General features: G+C 33.1%; 2 protein-coding genes across 4 annotated transcripts; one reads left to right on the forward strand and one right to left on the reverse strand.

The window, feature by feature from the left end:
- The first annotated feature begins 3,236 nt into the window (after window positions 1-3,236).
- On the forward strand, window positions 3,237-6,198 carry LOC127787404 (histidine-containing phosphotransfer protein 4-like). Of its 2 annotated transcripts, XM_052315437.1 has the most exons (6): window positions 3,237-3,395; window positions 4,102-4,232; window positions 4,407-4,475; window positions 4,904-4,975; window positions 5,229-5,301; window positions 5,404-6,188. In XM_052315437.1, the coding sequence occupies exons 1-6, from the start codon at window positions 3,336-3,338 to the stop codon at window positions 5,428-5,430; spliced, it is 432 nt and encodes a 143-aa protein (XP_052171397.1). In that variant the 5' UTR covers window positions 3,237-3,335; the 3' UTR covers window positions 5,431-6,188. The 2 variants fall into 2 exon arrangements, with proteins under 2 accessions (XP_052171397.1, XP_052171398.1); XM_052315438.1 differs by lacking the exon at window positions 4,904-4,975 and having other exon boundaries at window positions 5,404-6,198.
- Window positions 6,199-6,996: 798 nt separating this feature from the next.
- Window positions 6,997-13,741, reverse strand: LOC127787403 (cell division control protein 2 homolog A-like). 2 transcript variants are annotated; one of them, XM_052315435.1, is made up of 9 exons: window positions 13,542-13,741; window positions 12,190-12,235; window positions 11,917-12,101; window positions 10,623-10,743; window positions 9,838-10,011; window positions 9,205-9,368; window positions 7,928-8,015; window positions 7,794-7,847; window positions 6,997-7,374 (listed from the first exon to the last, which is right to left on the reverse strand). In XM_052315435.1, the coding sequence occupies exons 2-9, from the start codon at window positions 12,196-12,198 to the stop codon at window positions 7,285-7,287; spliced, it is 885 nt and encodes a 294-aa protein (XP_052171395.1). In that variant the 5' UTR covers window positions 12,199-12,235; window positions 13,542-13,741; the 3' UTR covers window positions 6,997-7,284. The 2 variants fall into 2 exon arrangements, with proteins under 2 accessions (XP_052171395.1, XP_052171396.1); XM_052315436.1 differs by lacking the exons at window positions 12,190-12,235; window positions 13,542-13,741 and having other exon boundaries at window positions 11,917-12,110.
- Window positions 13,742-18,233: the final 4,492 nt, after the last annotated feature.

Consider the following 18,233-nt stretch of genomic DNA (forward strand, 5'->3'; position numbering starts at 1 on the left):
TGTGTATGCATGTCTTTTATTATTTTGTATATTTAATTATTGATTATGTGTATGTGTATTGCATTTTTTTAATGTATTGTGTATGTGTGTATCGCATTATTTCAATGTAATGTCTTGAAACTGATCTAATTTATGAATGTCAAAGTTACTCAATTAGATTATCTAATGTTGTATTTAATATAATAGTTATTGTCTTATAAGGAGAGTACTGATTTTTGTAATTTTTTTATGCAAGTTGATCAATTATCTTTTGTTTACCATGGAGGGGGATAATGAACATTACTATACAAATTTGTTCAACAACAACTTGAATATTTATGACGAGTATGCTAATATGACAGTCACTCCATCCCAACTTGATACATCCAAACTCAACACTCAAAGAAAGCAACGAACAAAAAATTTCTCAACGCAAGAGGATTTAATGTTCGTGTCAGCATAGCTAAATATTAGAACGGATGTTATACATGGTAACGATCAAACAAAACAAAAGTATTGGGAAAAGATTCATGCATATTTCAATCAATATAAAGAGTTTGAATCTGATCGAAATCTCAATTCATTGATGCATTGTTGGTCTACAATTCAACTTGCTGTAAACAAATTCTTTGAATACTATAACCAAATAGATGACAAAAATCAAAGTACGTGGAACAATAAAACAAAATAAGGTAACCTCTATTGTTAATTAATGATTGCTAATTATTAATATCGTATTGTTAGTCATTGTTTTATAGACGTTATTATTTAACTGTCTAGATTTCTCAAGCAGTAGAGATGTACAATAGTCTACAAAAGTTTTCTTTCACATTTCTACATTGTTGGCATGAGTTGTGACATGCACCCAAATTCTCCTCAAGTTATTCTAAGAAGAAAGCTAAAATTTCTAAACATGCAAGTCCTACAACATCATCACCATCTACTCCTGATTTGGTGAACCTGTCTCATTTTGATGTTCAAATCAACGAGCCTTCATTGGAACGTCCAATGGAAAAAAATGTTTCAAAAGAATGTGGATAGAAAAAAAAAAATCTAAGATAACAGAAGTTTCTATTGAGTTAATAAAAAACATGTTGACGGAATTTATTGAAATGAGAATGCAGTCCAAAATATTATTACTTGAATAATCAAATGAGATGTTAAAGCTAGAAAGAGAAAATGTGAAACTAAAAAGATTAAGGAAAGAGCGAGAACAATTACTTTATGTAAAAAGAATTATGAGCGTTGATACTAGTAATATGGATGAACTTCAAATTGAATATTACAACGCGCTCAAACTTGAAATTATTTTGAAAAGGCGAAATGCAAGTTATCAAATTTGTAAAAATGTAGTTATGATTAATGTATGTATCTTTTCGTTCTAATAATGTATGGAGTTGAAATTAAGTGAACTTCGTGAACATTAATTTAGTAATGTATATTTTTCTTTTAGTAATGTATTGCTGTTATGTTTAGTATTATTGGCTATTGTTTTGTTGGAATATTTCATTATAAGTAAGGTTAAATACATAGAATTAAAAATTATTAATAAATAAATAAAATATAGAATGAAATAGAAAGGATAATAGGAAGTTTGGTTGTAATGTGCATAATTTTTTAGACAAAATCAAAATAAGAAGTGAATTATTTATAATATAATAGGGAGTGAGATATGAATGTGAGTTAGATGGCCTTAGCCAATAGTACTATTCCTCCTTTAAAAATTAATATTTATAATATAAAAATGTTTTATATAATATTATGCAATAATAGCATTGTATAATAAATGTGAATTATATGAAAAGTAAAATACCTTATAATTATCAGGGGAAAGGCTTTAGACTCTTTACTGTTTTGCTGGTTATTTTGGTTTTGTTTTTCTTTGAAATAAAAACGACAAGAAGGTAACTCAAAGTCACATTGTCCAGTACATATTTTTGGGCTAATAGTAGTAAAAATTTAATTTTTTTTATATTTTTATAATTTAATCTAAATATTTTAATGTTGTTAATTATATCTCAATTGAATCGATTAAATATAATTTTATCTAAAACTTGAAATTAATTTGAGATGTTTGTATCATTGTTGACGTGACACGCTATCTTTCATTAAAAATATGAATTGACTCTACAGTAAATAAAATAAAATACTATGTTAAACATAAATATATATATAGAGAGAGAGAAAGATGGGCAAGGGATGGAGGTGACAAAGAAGCACAAGGTTAACTCGTCATCTTGATCTCCTACTTTGTCGTTGTCGCTCCATCCCATGTCCTTTATTCTCTCTACATATATATTTAACATAACATTTTATTTTTTATTTTTGTGCATGTGTACATGTGGGGTTCACTCAAATATTTTTTAATGACAAGTGACGTGTCACGTTAGCAATGACACACTCTTCAAATTGATTTCGGATGCTGAATAAAATTGTACCCAATCAAATCAATTAAGATATAATTGTAAAAATTAAAATGTTTGAATTAGATTGCAAAAATGTGAAAATGTTTGAATTTTTGCTGCTATTAGCTTTATATTTTTTTGGGCAAATAGCAAAAAAAATCTAAATCTTTTTGCAAATTTGTAAATTTATCCAACTATTTTTTTGGGCAAATAGCAAAAAAAATCTAAATCTTTTTGCAAATTTGTAAATTTATCCAACTATTTCAATTTTGGCAATTGTATTCTAATTGGCTTAATTAAGTGCAATTTTATTCAATACCTGAAATCAATTTAAAATGCAATGTGACAAACTACATATCATAAATATATATATGAGTGAGATCTACATGTATAATTTTATTTTCTAATTTTTTTTCATATGTGTACATGTAGGTTTCACTCATAATTGTTTTATGACAGGTAATGTACCACATGAATAATATTATATGACTCAGAGATTGATTTTAGGTGTTGAATAAAATTATGTCTAATTGAGCTAATTAATATAATTGATAAAATTAATATTATAATTGTATCCTAATTGACTTAATTGAGTGCAATTTATAATTGATAAAATTAAAATGTTTGGATAAATTTACACAAAAAAAAAAAAGATTTTTTTTCTTATTTGCCCTTTTTTTTTCTTGGATTTATTCTTTGACAGGGATGATAGATGGGGATGCATATTTGTGTATGTCTGAATCAATGGAAAATTTATCCGCACCCACTGTGTGCCAACACATACTCCCCAGCTATGTTCCCACTTTTTTGGTTTTCTTCTCTTTTTGTGCTTTATAAATACCATGCAAAACCATGGCAATGGATAGAAGCATTGCAGCTCTAGAAGAGGAGGAAGACTTCTTGTAACGACATTCTCTCTCTTTTTCTCTCACATTTTACCAGTCCCCAAGCATGGAAGGAAATCACTTGCAGCGCCAGGTTGCCTACACGAGAAGGTCCCTCTTTGAACAGGTTAGTTCTGTCTCTTAAAGTCTTCAAAATTGTAAGTGCAACAGATTAAAAAAAAAGAAGCAAAAAGAGGAACCCATTTAATTACCCCAGCTTTAGTTTCTCAAATTTCTTATTAATTGGACAGAGGTTCAGTAGGATTAGCCCAATGCTATAATTGGATGTGCTGATGATCAGCAGCCACATATATATATATATATATGAACAAGAATATATATGTGCATGTGTATATAATAATTAAAAAAAAAGAAAGGAAAAATAATCTTGTTCAATATATGATCATCCTATTGTGTTCATTGTTTCTTTCTCAGCATATATAGGTCGGGCTGTTGTTGCCAAGATAAGTGGCTATGAGGGAAAGATGTTTAGAATCTTTAGATAAAGCAGGCCAAAAGAATGAACTCTTCTTTCATCAATTGATCCTTTGCCTTTTCTTATCGGATGGATGGATTGAGAAGATAAATGGTTGCTTGGCCCTGAAGCATATGTATATACATGCCTGTGTATGGTCATAAATATATATATATATATATCACCAAAGTTTTATTCTTTTGGATTAGGGTTCCTTTCAGAGTACGTAGTGTAATGTGACACTTCACTAAAGTTGTTATCAAACAATGTTTGATATATATATATATATGTATATATAGTAACCTTTTCTTTTGTTTAATTTATTTTTGGGGAAATGAAATTTTTCTGTGGTTTTCAGGGATATCTTGATGAGCAGTTCATTCAGCTGGAGGATTTGCAGGATGATGCAAACCCTAATTTTGTAGAGGAAATTGTCACATTGTTTTACACTGATTCAGCTCGACTCCTCCGTACCATCGAGCAAGCACTGTAAGTAGTAGCTCTATGTATTATTATTGTTAAAAATAACATTGTGGTGGTAATTAATTATATCGGTAAAATGAAAAAAAAAAAAAACATAAAATCCCAACCAAAACCAATAGTACTGTGTGTGATTGATATATATGTACAACTAATTAATACACATATTATTGCTCAATGCAGGGAACATAATCCTTCTGATTTTGATAGGCTGGATGATTACATGCACCAGTTTAAGGGCAGCAGCTCAAGGTAACAATCATTTATATATATATATATATATATTAAGCACATAATTAATTCAGATTTTAATTTTCTAATTAAGAATATTTTCCATATATATATGTCTGCATGATGGAATCTTCTCCTCATCATATTAATTTAATTGACATAATAAATAAATAACTTAATTCCTTTTTCTTTTTTTTTTTCTGGTCGTCGATCAGAAAATAAATGTGTGACAATTGCATCCCAAATAGGACATTACCATTAATTGCTCCTTTGGCTTGTATCCAACATTCACATTCATATATGTATGTTTATTATATGTACTCTCAAAAATTAATAGTGATGAGGGTACGTGGTTAAACAATCATCATCATCATCATCATCATCATTAGGTGTCTCTTTTCTTTGGGTTAATAGAATAGAATGGTCTAATAGAAGGTAAGTCCTTGCAGCATTGGAGCTAGGAAAGTGAAAAATGAATGCACCAGGTTCAGAGAATACTGCAGAGCAGGAAATACTGAAGGGTAATACATATTATCTTTTCTCCAATTTTATTTATTTATATATATATATATGCTAGCTAGCTATGTATAATATATGTAGTAATTAATAATTAACTATTATAGTATTGCATTAATTAATTAATTGGCGGACATCAAATAGTTTTTTGGCACATTATTCGTAATTAATTCCGGGTTTCTTCTTAGCCCAGATAGAGAGAGAGAGAGAGAGAGCTTAGAGGTCATGTTGTTTACTTTGTTTTCTGTAACTATACAGATGCATGAGGACATTTCAACAAGTGAAGCAAGAGCATGCTACTCTTAGGAGGAAGCTTGAAACTTATTTTCAGGTCTCTCTCTCTCTCTCTCTCTCTCTCTCTCTCATGTGGTTTGAAGGGAACTCCTCTTGCTTATTGTTTATATATGATAATAATGATAATTTAACTTTTCAGCTGGCAAGAGAAGCCCATCCAGTTTAAGCTGCTTTTACCAATTACAAGCATGGGCCATGGCAGAGCTGATGAACCTAAAGGAGGATGACACGATGAGTGCATCTGTACTAAATAAGTTCAAGAAGTTCACAAGTTTTGTGTTTATTGAATAACACTTAAGGGTTTGCAAGATTTCATGTGTTTCTGCTGGCTCGTGGATGCTTTGGTTCTTCATTCTGATGCTAACTTTTAACACTTTTACTTTTACTGTTGATGAGAGAAAATATTTTCCAGTCTTTTATCTAGAAAATTGAACCATGTGTTTAAAAACAAGAGACTTGGGATTGGGAACTGTATTTTCAAATCTCCAAATTTAGTTTCGTTTTGAAGAATACTTCTTTCAAATTCTTATTTCTATATTTTAAAACATTTTCTAATTTCTTATTTTACGTAAAATATAATATTTTAAAAGACTAAGCTGACTAACTAAACGTACGTTTACGTGTAGGCACTTCACTCGCTAAGAATGCCAAAAATATTGAGACCAGTTCTACTTCTATCTACGTACAGATATATTCCACTACACAACTAACGAACCAACGATGGAGATCGATCCTAATCTATGGCTATGATCAAATTGGGAATGCATGCCAAACCTCTTGTGAGGACCAGACATTTTTAAATAAATGACATTTTAAGGAAGTATACAAGAAAAAAGGAAAAGATGAATGACTATGACTCGAGAATTTTCGGACCAACTTTTCTCTTAAATAAAATCACCACACGATGTTCACGCAGACACAATATGTATCTGATCTGATGTTTATATAAAAGATAAAGAGTATTGGATTTAAGATAGCAAAGAGTGGTGTAGAGAGAGAGAGAGATTATCACCGACTTATAAGCTTGACACAGTGCAGGGCTGACCCCGTAAGTAACACAACCGTAAGAGAAGTGAATCACAGTGAATTTTCCTTTTATTTTGGTTTTTCTTTGTAAATCCTATCCTAGTTCCAAACATAGCAATGCTGTAGTTATGGGGACGGCACGCATTAACTTACCATGACCTCCTGCCAACTGAGAATTCAAATTGTTGGAAATATTACCCCCTTTTCTGTCGACCTACCCACAATTATCCATGCCGTATAACGGTGACGTGCTCCTACTTCCATTTCAATATCTATACAAGATGTAAAAATCCCAATCCATCGCACATCTTAATGTGGTGTAAAGTGTGGTTCCATCAAAGCAAACATCAGTCTTTCCCAACTCTAAAAACTGGCAAGCATCAGCTTCATGCTTGCAACAGGAGAAACTGGGATCCAATCTGAAGCCACGACACAGCATTCATTTTTACCATCAATTATTTCCACGATTATAGGAACATGGAAAACTAAATCAAGCAAACCTTGCAGCAAGCCTAGCACTTATCCTCCGTCGGTGTGTGAGGAAAGTAAAATCTCAGAATGGAACGAAAGTAAACAAAAACATTAACAAGAATTGGCAACACATAGAAGTCTCAAACAGTCAGTCAAAGCCAAATGGACCGCTGTGCCACCTGGATGCATTCTTCCTGTCCATCAACAACGGATATATTCAACAAGAGAAAGCAAATAAAAGCCAAGCCAATTCTTTCCACTCGGGGGGGAAGGGAAACAAGGATGTCTGGCGAGGCATGATGCTACAAAGAAAGTAAACAACTTCCCGCCGACATCTATCTTTATGACTTGAAAACGACAATGAGATAGGCAATTCCACAACGGCTGTGTCAAAAACTATTTCAATGTAATTTTGAATTAGAAGAGCAGAAAATCACACCCAGTTCTCGTTCTCAGTCTAAGAACCCACAGAATGCTATATATTGCTATACACTTCTGCAGCCAGCAGGACAGATACGGAGAATCAAGGTACAAACCCAATGTCATTAAAGTATTCATGTTCGAGGGCACTTCTAGCTGTAATTCTTCTGCTTGGATCCAAACAAAGCATTTTCTGGAAGGCACGTAATGACACGTAAGCAATGGAAAAATCAAGAATGCAGTAAATGTTCTTTAATCACATACATAACATTTGCCCATAAAAAACAGTGACAGGCCTGACTTAACAAGCATTCTACGTGATATAAGCAAGGATTACTTGCAAGAGAAGCAGTATCCAGAAGAAACAAATTCAGGATTGCTAAAGTTTAATTACAGAAATCTGCCCAGTGATAGGCTTGGGCTCATAATGTTTTGGAGAGAGAACATCATGGAAGACAGAGGCAGGATCAGTAAACTTGCAGGATGATATAAACCCATTAGAGATTGTTTACCTAAGGAGGTCAAGACCAGAGCCACTTTGTTGGAAGTAGCTCAGTGGTATACCTCATATGGGTTCTTCAGCATCATTAATTCATAAGAGTTCTAACTTACCTTAAGAAGATCAACACCAGCTGAGTCAAGATTTGGAACCACAGTTGCCAAGTCCTATAAAATAGAAACACCTCACTTCAATTTTCTGTCAATAGCAAGAGGAACGGAGTATAATAACATGGTAAGTGGATCACCTTAGGAGGCCACTTTGGAAAGGTAGATTTAAAATCAGGCAATGTAGTCACACCAGGCCATGTATCCTCATTTGGGGTGCCCAAAATTCTTCACAGGGCCAAAAAACAGATATTCATAAAATGAAACAAGTCAAACAAAAGAAATGCTCCTGTAAAACTCTGACATATAGAAGATTTTTCAAATAATTGTAGGAACATATATATGTAAACAATTGCACAATATGTCCAAATTCAACTAAAGCTAGAAAATTTAAGATGTCTCGAATAAATGGCTTAGTTAAAATTCAAATGTCAGGATGAGATCTGTAATTGTGGGTCTCAACTACTAAGGTCTGAAACAACACTTGATGAGCACAACAAAGTTTCAGGCCTGGCTATCATCATTCATAGATTTTAACAGGTTTGCCCCTATTGAGGAGTTTGCAGGAAGTAGTAGAAGAACACAGGAAGAGAGAAGGAAGGGCAAGAATTGGGCGGCAGCAGAAGAAATAGAAGAAAAAATAGAGAGAGAAGAAAGAACAGCACAACAAACAGAAAGTTGGGTGTTGAATAATGATTGCAGTGAATAACATTATTGAGTCAAAAGGTTGATGTGGAGGATGGTAATGGTTGTAAAAGGACTGCGCGCTACTGGTTGCTGATTAACAAAAAAGCACAGCCAGAAAGGTCAGAACAATGCAAGTACCTACCGAATTGGCATCGAACTAAAGAAGATGAAGTAGAAAAGAAGAGGAAGAACATGAGGGGAGGAGAACAGGCAGACAGAAACTAAGAGAAAAGAGGAAGCGTTCAATTATTATTCAAAGCATGTATTCCTATTGATCACTCTCCTATTTATATGGAAAGAAAGTACAATCCTGCTACAAATCAAATACCTAGAATTCTATATAAAATAAACCTAATCTTAATTCCTAATTTATGATTACTATTCAATCTCTTTTTCTTCTAAATTGCATTTCTTGACCCACATCACATAGTTTATCCTTTCAACCAAAAAACAGAAACACAGAAGTAATCAAGTAAAATTGTACTGAAATTTTGGCACAAAAATCCTACAGGTATAGTTTATCTTCATCATTCAACAATTTTAACTTTTTACCAAGTTCCTTCATGTAGAGCCAAAATGGAACACCTTCAGGTAAAAAAAAAACAAACATAAATAAAAGATCCAAGAGTCCAGAAGAAACTTCTAAAGATCAAGGTTTCCTAAATTCTGAAATAGCAGCTTAAGTTCAATTCTTAATGGAAGAATAGAAATGATACAAGGAGCTACAAACCTGAAGATTTTAAATAGTTCATCAATCTCAGAGTCCCCAGGAAAGAGCGGACGCTGATTCACCATCTCAGCAAATATACATCCCACAGACCACACATCCACGGGAGTTGAGTAGTGGCGGGATCCGAGAAGAATTTCAGGTGCCCTATACCACAGAGTCACCACCTGGAAAGAAAAAATGATGAGCTTTTCAAACTCACAGCTTGCCATGATAACACATGCAGGACCTAAACAAGGTCACTGTGTTACAGTAACAGAAGACAGCTAACATTATAGAAATTTTGAGTTGTTCAAAGCCAATATAAACCCATGATTTGTGAAACTGACAGAATACAATATCAAATCCATCCAATCACAAGGTGTTTTCAGCCTAAACAGCTTTTCCTCTCAATCTTATAGACTTCATCTTCTCATGTTGAAAAGAATGCAAAATAATTCATTGTTGCAGTTGTCACAGTTCACAGTACTTATGCATGCAAAGATTATGAACTATTCACAAACAGAGAAAAGCATACAACAAAATCATGATAATGCTGGGGTAGGAAAGGAGCATAGCTAGACAAATAACATAGGGATGTTACCAATTAAGAACTAAAACACAGTGGAGAAACCAAAAAACTAGTGCCCCGATTACCTCATGTGTAAATGTCCTGACTGGAATACCAAATGCTCTGGCCAATCCAAAATCTGCAAGTTTTAGTGAATTTGTACGGCGATCTATCAGCAAGTTCTGAGGTTTCAGATCTCTGTGAAGAACTCTATGAGAGTGACAATAAGCAATACCACGAAGAATTTGGTACAGAAACGTCTGCAAATTGAAGAATGAAACCACACAGCATTTCGTTGTTGTTAGACTGATCAGATAACTATCACAATCTTCAATGCAATCACATGTCAAAATATATAAGAAACTATCAGACAAAGATGCACCCTCAAAGCAGATTATCAGATAAGACAATAAATATTTCTTCCTAGCAGAAGAATTCAATGACCAGAAACAGAAATGCATGCATATGTTTGGACACTCAGATCCTCCAGTCATAATACCAGAATGAGTTTTGCTGATCACTTAGCTCCTTTGACTTGGGGTTCTACAAAAGCATGCTTTTACTTGCTAATGGAACACTTAGAATCACTTACAATTTGATAATAAACAAAGTGCATCAATGGATATAAACAACCCCCGGTGAGGAAAAGAAAAATCTTTACAAGCACCAATTGCAAGTCTTTAGATGGGGTGAAATCATCTTCAGTGCCACTCCACTATAGAGGCAATGTCATTACAGATGTTTCTATTCATGTAATCATAATCAACATGACAAAAACAAGAAATATCATTGTATATCTTCATAGCACTGAACATCTCAATTTTGGGATCAGTATGCACCAACTTCCAAAGAGCAGGAAGAACTCACTCACTTTTATAAGACGTGGATCGTTAGAGAAGTCTGGGCATGAGTCCATGTGTTTCTTCAAATCCAAGTCCAGATACTCAAAAACCAGATACAAACGCCTCTCACAGTGCACCACATCTTGTAGCCTGTTAGCAAAATCTTATCAGACATCTTAGAACGAACAGATCCATAGCAATACTGAAGATAATGAGCAAAAAAAATTGAAGATCAACAGTGCCAACATGTCTATAGAATAGAAATAAAATCTCATATGCACAAGACAATCTCTAGCATGTTAATTAACAAAGCATGAATTTTCTACTAAATTAATATACACATCAATAACAAAACATCAAGTATGCATAACATAAAATAATTCAGGATCTCACCTTTTACTTCTTTTTCAATATTCTTCTTGTTGACACTTAATTTTTTCTCAAATTGAAGTCGTGTCCTGGACATGGACATGTTAGATATTAAAAGGTGCAGGCTTGTTAAACGTGCAGGCTTGAGGTCAACACTATAAAAAGAATGCTCACTTCTCAGTTTGACCAACAATCAACTATGGGTTATTTAACCCTGGAACAATAGTTTGAACTAATAAGATGCCTCAAGATAATATTATCTAAAAATAGTATTTCCTGTCTGGCATTAAGAAGGAAGAACAGCTTAGTACTGAAAGCCTATTCAAAAGTTATTTTCTATTGATTACTCTTGTCATCCTCAAGGATGCAGCACATTCAAGCCAACAACGTATAAAACTTCTAGGAGATTCCCAGTAGCGCAACAAGGGTATACTAGTGAGGAATTAGAAAAAAGCAGAACAAGCACAAGACATGTCAATGAGAACAATTTTGTATTATGCAGGCACACGAAACGAGTTGTAAATATTTACAAAATGTAAAATAGATGAACTCACTAAACTCTTGTTAGTGATATCCTAATGGAGAAATGAAGCTTTGCCAAATAACAACAATTATATGTTACACATGCAACTCTCTTATCACACTGGCATTCTGCCTGATACTGAGAATTATTTCACACTTGATATAACAATGAATGTTAATTTCAGCCTGACATCATCCACTATATGCAATATCACACTTTCTTTTACAAAATTGTTTATCATGCATTCAGAACATATGGCGTGCATTTAGAAGAGTGCCCCAGGTGTTCTGAATCTGACACATAAAGTTCCTCTTAAGAAGTGTCTGTGTACACCAATCGAATTTCACGCTAGAGGTGATCTTCCCAGGATCTTGGAACCAACATGCACTTACAAACACACATTAGATCTTGATTGGCACTTAACAACATACCTGACAATGTTCCCATGCTGCATCTCTTTCAAGAGAGAGATTTCTCTAATGGCCGTGCTTGGCACACCCTCATCTTCCTGCTCCAAGCGAATTTTCTTTAAAGCTATAGTTTCATTTGTCGCACGATCCCGAGCCTTATAGACCACACCATAAGTTCCTTCACCAATCTTCTCAACTTTTTCATACTGCAACATTCACAAACATCAGTGTAATAGAGGAAGAGAATAACAAAAAAGGAGAGAACAAAACTAACAATGACACAGACACTTTTACCTGATCCATCTAATTTAGGCTAACTAGACCCGCCAACAAAAAGGCTCTGGAAAGAAAAAAAAAAAGAGGCAACACAGAAATTATAGTTTCAGAAACAGTACAACTAAGAAATCATATGGATAAGTTGTGCAATCAAGTGAAAGGGAACCACAGGCAAGTCAAAAGAAAATATCAAGTAATTAGAGTAAGGAGCCAAAACAAGAAAGAGCAAGAAATAGCAAAAAACTGCTTTACAATAATGCAGTTACAATGTATCAATCATAACCACAGGCAAGTCACAAGAAAACAGTTGACAAGTACCATCTTCAATTAGTCGGAAATCATTAGTTAGCAGTACTCCCTCATATCTGAAATAAATTCTTCCCTCGGGCATTCTTCTCTCTTCAAATCTTCAACTTCAACCTTAAAGGTAACTCTTTCTAGTTCCTCTCTTTCTCAGTCTACTTTTTCCCATTGTCTACATAGCCCTGGATTATAGCTTCAAATAGCAGTTTTCATAGTCCCCGCCCCCCAGGTCTTGATTAGATAGTTAATGTTCTCCTAATGCACACACATGCCTTGGTTTTAGCCACCTGAAAAGGTGAGTTAGAATTCAAAACTTTTGCTCCTATTCTCAAAGGTGCTCCCACTGTTAGATATGTAAAATTCCATGTCTCCCACAATTGGCATTGCGATCATGAGGAGTTCTAAAGGAAAGCCAGCAGAGCTTATTACATACTTCCAGGAGAACCAATCCAACTTGAGCAAACTACTTATTACTCAGCATCAAAACACAGGAAGTAATAACATTAGAATTAAAAAATTCAGAATGTGTTACTGATCCTTTAACACTCCCAGGTCAATTAAAATGTTCATTTCCATATCAAAAATGACTGAAACTTCCTTTCCATTACCATTCAACCATAAATTCACACATCTAACTCAGTGTTAGATATGTAATATTTCATTCCCATGTTTGCAACAATTGGCATTGTGATCATTGGGACTTCTAATCAAAAGCCAACAGAGATCATTACACATTCGCTGGAGAATTAGATCAATTAACCTTGCCTTGAACTAACTACCTCATCCTATTCTGCTTCAAACAGAACAATAACAGCAGTAAATCTACAAAATGCAGAATATCCCACTGATCTCTCAACACTACACAATCAATTAACCAGTTCATTTGGACATCGAACGTGATATGAATGCCCTTTCCACTGCGATTCGAGTGTAAATCTATCTCTAAAACGATCAATCAAGCAAGGTCAATCAAAAAGGCACACGATCACAGATCTATAACAATGAAAATTTTCCGTTCAACACATATCAACGTATATATTCACGAAAACGATTGCGAAGGGACTCACCTGGAGAAACGATGAGGAAATGGATGGATTTGGAGAGCGTAGAGGACGACGAGGATGATGTTGATGACGAATGAGAGGTATATAATTATTGTGGATCGATAGCAAACCCAAACCCTAACCCTAACCCTAACCACTCTCAGTCGACCACTGCTCGCTACTCTCTGGGCACCTTTACTGTGCTACCACGCCCTTCACGAGCCCCTTTGGCGCTCTTTTCTTTTTCCTTTCGCTTTCTGATTTTCTCTTCTTTTCTTTTTTTTTTCTTTTTTTTTTCTTTTTAATGGCAAATATGGATCCAATTATCAGCATGAAGAAGGCCCCGACCCGTTTGTCATTTGCCTTTATTTTGTTTTTAGTGAAAATTTAAAAGACAATTACTTAAAAGATTTAGTTTTTCATTAGCTATTTTTGTGGTAAATATTTTAAATAATATATCTATATTAGTAAAATGAGATAAAATTTATATGTTATAATTATTTTTTTTAAAATACAACATATATTTTAATTTTTTTTCTCTTTTATTTTTTACTATTCTATTTTTCCAATAATATTAATTTCTATTATTTTTTATTTCTGACAATTATAGGACAATAATGAATCTTTCTCTCTCTATTTAATGGGTATCTAATTGAAGTTTGAAGTTGTAAAAAAACAAATAATTTTAGTAATCAAATTGATTTTTTTTAATCAATGGGACAAAAATTAATTTATTCTTTTCTGATCGATTTTGAATCACAAATCAAACTAAATAAGTGATCTATTCACGATTAAACTGGTTTGGATTGGGGGATCCAATCTAATCTAATTTTGAAAACACTACTTAAAATGCAATTATTTTGTGTTTTTAGATTTTTTGAATTATTATAAATTATTTTATTACAAATATTAAATTTTAATAAACTCTCTCAAAATTTATAAATTGAGATACTTAATTTTTTTAATTTTACTTTTGACTAAAACTTCTTTTTGACATCATATTTTAATTAAAATTTTAGATTTATATGATGAAAAAAGAAAATGACCATAATGTCTAAATTATTCTTAAATAACTACATACAATTATATTATTACAAATGAATTAAAAATAAAAATACCAAATTTATTCTTAAGTTAAAAAAATGATGTCAATTAATGATTTGAGAGGGAAAAATAAAGAAAAAAAGTAATAAAAGATAACCACTAACTTGGAAAGAAAATAAAAAAAAAATAACTTTTGAAATTACAAGTATATATATATATATATAGTTTTTAGAAATTTTAATAAAAAATCATATTCATTAAGGAAAAAATAAAAATCAAAGAATTGCATGCTTGAAAATTTAATTAAAAAAGTGTATTTATTAAAGAAAAATAATAAAATTCAATTGAAAATTCAATTATTTTTAGATTATTTTGCTTTCACAATTTAAAGATATATAAGAGATTAATTGATTTTTTGATTTAAAAAATAAAATAGATTTGTATTAAGTTATAGATTGATTGGGTTTAGCATTTTTTTGAGAATGATAAATTGAGATTTATTTTTAGTTTACCCTTTAATTAAGGTTAATACTTATACTTTGCCATTTCTTTATTTTTCATTAATTTGTAATAATACAATTATGTGTAATTAATTAAGATTAATTATGATATTGTGATTTTTTATGGAAATTTAATTTGTTGACCAAAAAATAATATTAAATGAGAAATGTTGATAAAAATAAAATTATAAAAAAAATAAAAATCATCAAATTATAAATTTTAGAAGTTCCGTAAATTTTAACCATAATATGTTGCAATCTGAAATATTTGTAATTTGTAATATTATTATGTAATTTAACCAAGAAATGATGGATCTCGGAATGCGGGTATCTATTAGATTAAGGCGCGCGCTCTCATCAAGTTGAAATCTCTGCAATCGTCTTCAGGACTGGGAAAAGAAAGTGCCCATCGTTTCATCGAACGCTCTGATAAATGCTTCAAACTTCACAAACTGGAACGATGGCTCGTGATGGCCAACTTGGCCAAGAAGGTGGACGCAAAGCTTCCGCACCTGGACTCGATCATGGCGGCCTACAGGATTCGCGCCGCTGCAGAACAGAAAGCAATAACTGGTACAGCGTTATTGAAATCGAGGACCACCGCGCTGATTTGGAGACAATCAAGAAGCATTTCAAGAAATTGGCGCTGCTTGTTTTTCCGGACTAGAATCCTAGCGTCGCTGCCGATGGCGCCTTTAGGCTGATCGCTGAGGCTTGGAGCGTGCTTTCGGATCCGCAGAAGAGGAAGACTTACGATGCCGAGAACGGGATCTCGCATCAGCCGGAGGCACGGCGGAATCCAGCTCAACGGAATAAGGCTCCTCGCGAAGCATGCGGAGGGAACGCCCCCGTCACCTAGCGTTTGGATAATAAGGGAGCTTGGCCGGTTTCCTGCCTTGTCTGTCACCATTCTAACAAGATCCGTATGTAATTCATTATTGCCGGAAGATTTATCAATGTCTTTTCACTTAATTCTGTTCAGGTAATCCGTTTAGGGCTTTCATTCTGTTAATCAGGTATAGTTTGCTTCCAAAACAAAAACACACGGTAACAAATAAAAAATTACAAATAAAAAAAATCTATGAATTATGCTAGATGTACGACTATTTTGTACATCTTTGACTACATGAGGGAGTATTATGATCAAAATATCATGTGCCTCACATGCGCATCTATGTGCTTCACGAAGGACCTTTTTGTCATTGGTACACCTTTATGTAGCCCAAGGTGTACCAATAGCATTTTTCAAAATCTATAATGATTCGGACACATTGTGTGTGGGAAATTCTATTCCCAGCCCACGTATTTCTCAATTAAGCCACACTTCTGCTAAATTCTTTAATAGTTTTAAAATTTCTATTTTACCTCCTATAGCCCACAGATACAGATGGCAAATGGGCTAGCACGTCTCACAGCCCAACCTAACCTGTCCCGATACTATAGCAAGTGGGCCGACTTGGCCTGATTAGAAGAATGCGAGTCGTGCCAAGCCAATGATATGTGGCCTACAACTTGACCCGGCCCAGCCCACCAAAATGGTCCGTGTATCGGGCCACCAACTGGCCCGCCAAAATGGCCCACAAAAATGGCTCATGTGCCGACCTACCAATTGGCCCACCAATATGGCCAGATAAGGCCCGACCTAGTAAGGAATAATTTTAATTTTTTTTCAAAAATTATGTAAAAAATACAATTTCTTGAAATTTAACTTTAAATGCAAACTTCAAATGCCAGAGAATAATTTAAAAGTCAATTTCATAATAGTTATAATTGTTAGGTAGAAATAACTTTAAACTATTTAAGCATGTGGCATGAATAATTTCAAGTATTTATAGACTTTTTTAGGCTTTTGATGGTCAGAATAAATAAACATTTTTTAGGCTTTTATAGGCTCAAGCATCTTCTAAGGTTTTGATGGCAGGGAATATGGCAGGGAAGCATGAGTTTAGTAGGAAATATAAATTAATTTTTAAATAACATTTTTTCATATTAATAAATTATAATTAAAATAGCAATGTTGTTTAGGAACTTCTCGAAAAAAATGTTAACTTTTTTAATTATATGACACGGTTGAATAGTTTTATTTTTTTATTAAGCTGACAATTGTCACTATTAAGTGATTTTTTTATATGTAGAAAAAAAATAACTAAATAACTACCTCAACCATCTTAGATTTAGAGACATCCCTAATTAATAAGTAGTTAAGAAACTTTCTAAATAAAAAAATATTTTCTTATTTTCTTGGCTTGTAATAATAAAATATTTTTACTAACCATTTAAATTGTTAAAAAGGCTAATGAATATAATTTAAATTGGAAATAATTGTTGTACCCAGGGAATCATTGGCTTTTGCAGTGATTCTTTTTGAAATTTAAAATTTAAATTTTCATAGCATGTGATCAATTGTCAATAATTTTCTAGGCTCCCATGATTGTTGATGGAAGAGAATAATTCAAGAAACTATGGCATCAAATTTTCAATAGTTTTTAGCCTCCCACATTGTGATCACTATAAAATTTAAAGTTTAAATTTTCATAACAATTTTTAAACTCTCATGATTCAAGCCCACTTGCATTGGGAATATGGGTTAATTTTTAAATAATATTTTCTTATATTGATAAATTATAACTAATACATACTTTTTAAATAAAATATATTTAGTATATTTTTATATCCTAAATATAAAAATATTATGCGGTCGAGTGACAATGTCGCCATGTTACACTACATAACACAATTAGATAAGAAAAAAGTAAATATTAAATATTTTTAAATATCAAAAATTTTATTTAAAAATTATTTCTAAATATCAAATATTTAATTAAGAAATAAAGGAACCCCGACCCTAGGCGGTCAGGGGTTCCTCGAGTCCCCGACCACGAGCTGGGACTCGAGAAACCCTCGATCGCGATGGATTGGGGAGTTCCTTGACCCTTCCCGACCCATGCCCAATGGGGGTTTCTGGAACCCCTCGAGGGTTCTAAGGACCCTCGATCGTGGTGGGCTGACCTACCTTGACAATGGCGGCCGACCCACTTTGCTGTCGTCATATAGAGAGAGAGAGAGAGAAAAAAAAAGAAAAAGTGTGTGTGTGTCCTTCGATGACGGTGGGTTGACAGCCATGGTCACTGCATGCGTGTGTGTGTATATATATATGTATGTATGTGTTTGT

The sequence above is a fragment of the Diospyros lotus genome, chromosome 12 (assembly GCF_014633365.1).
Source record: "Diospyros lotus cultivar Yz01 chromosome 12, ASM1463336v1, whole genome shotgun sequence".
Classification (NCBI taxonomy): domain Eukaryota; kingdom Viridiplantae; phylum Streptophyta; class Magnoliopsida; order Ericales; family Ebenaceae; genus Diospyros; species Diospyros lotus.

What these genes read in the sequence shown, in the direction of transcription:
- LOC127787403 (XM_052315435.1), bottom strand. An exon ending in ACGATCCACGTCTTATAAAA is followed by an intron (nt 10,012 to 10,622) that starts GTGAGTGAGTTC and finishes TTCAATTTGCAG; the next exon opens with ACGTTTCTGTACCAAATTCT. An exon ending in TTCCAAAGTGGCCTCCTAAG is followed by an intron (nt 7,848 to 7,927) that starts GTGATCCACTTA and finishes TCTATTTTATAG; the next exon opens with GACTTGGCAACTGTGGTTCC.
- LOC127787404 (XM_052315437.1), top strand. Translation starts at nt 3,336, where the DNA reads ATGGAAGGAAATCACTTGCAGCGCCAGGTTGCCTACACGAGAAGGTCC. An exon ending in GAAGGTCCCTCTTTGAACAG is followed by an intron (nt 3,396 to 4,101) that starts GTTAGTTCTGTC and finishes TGTGGTTTTCAG; the next exon opens with GGATATCTTGATGAGCAGTT. An exon ending in CGTACCATCGAGCAAGCACT is followed by an intron (nt 4,233 to 4,406) that starts GTAAGTAGTAGC and finishes TGCTCAATGCAG; the next exon opens with GGAACATAATCCTTCTGATT.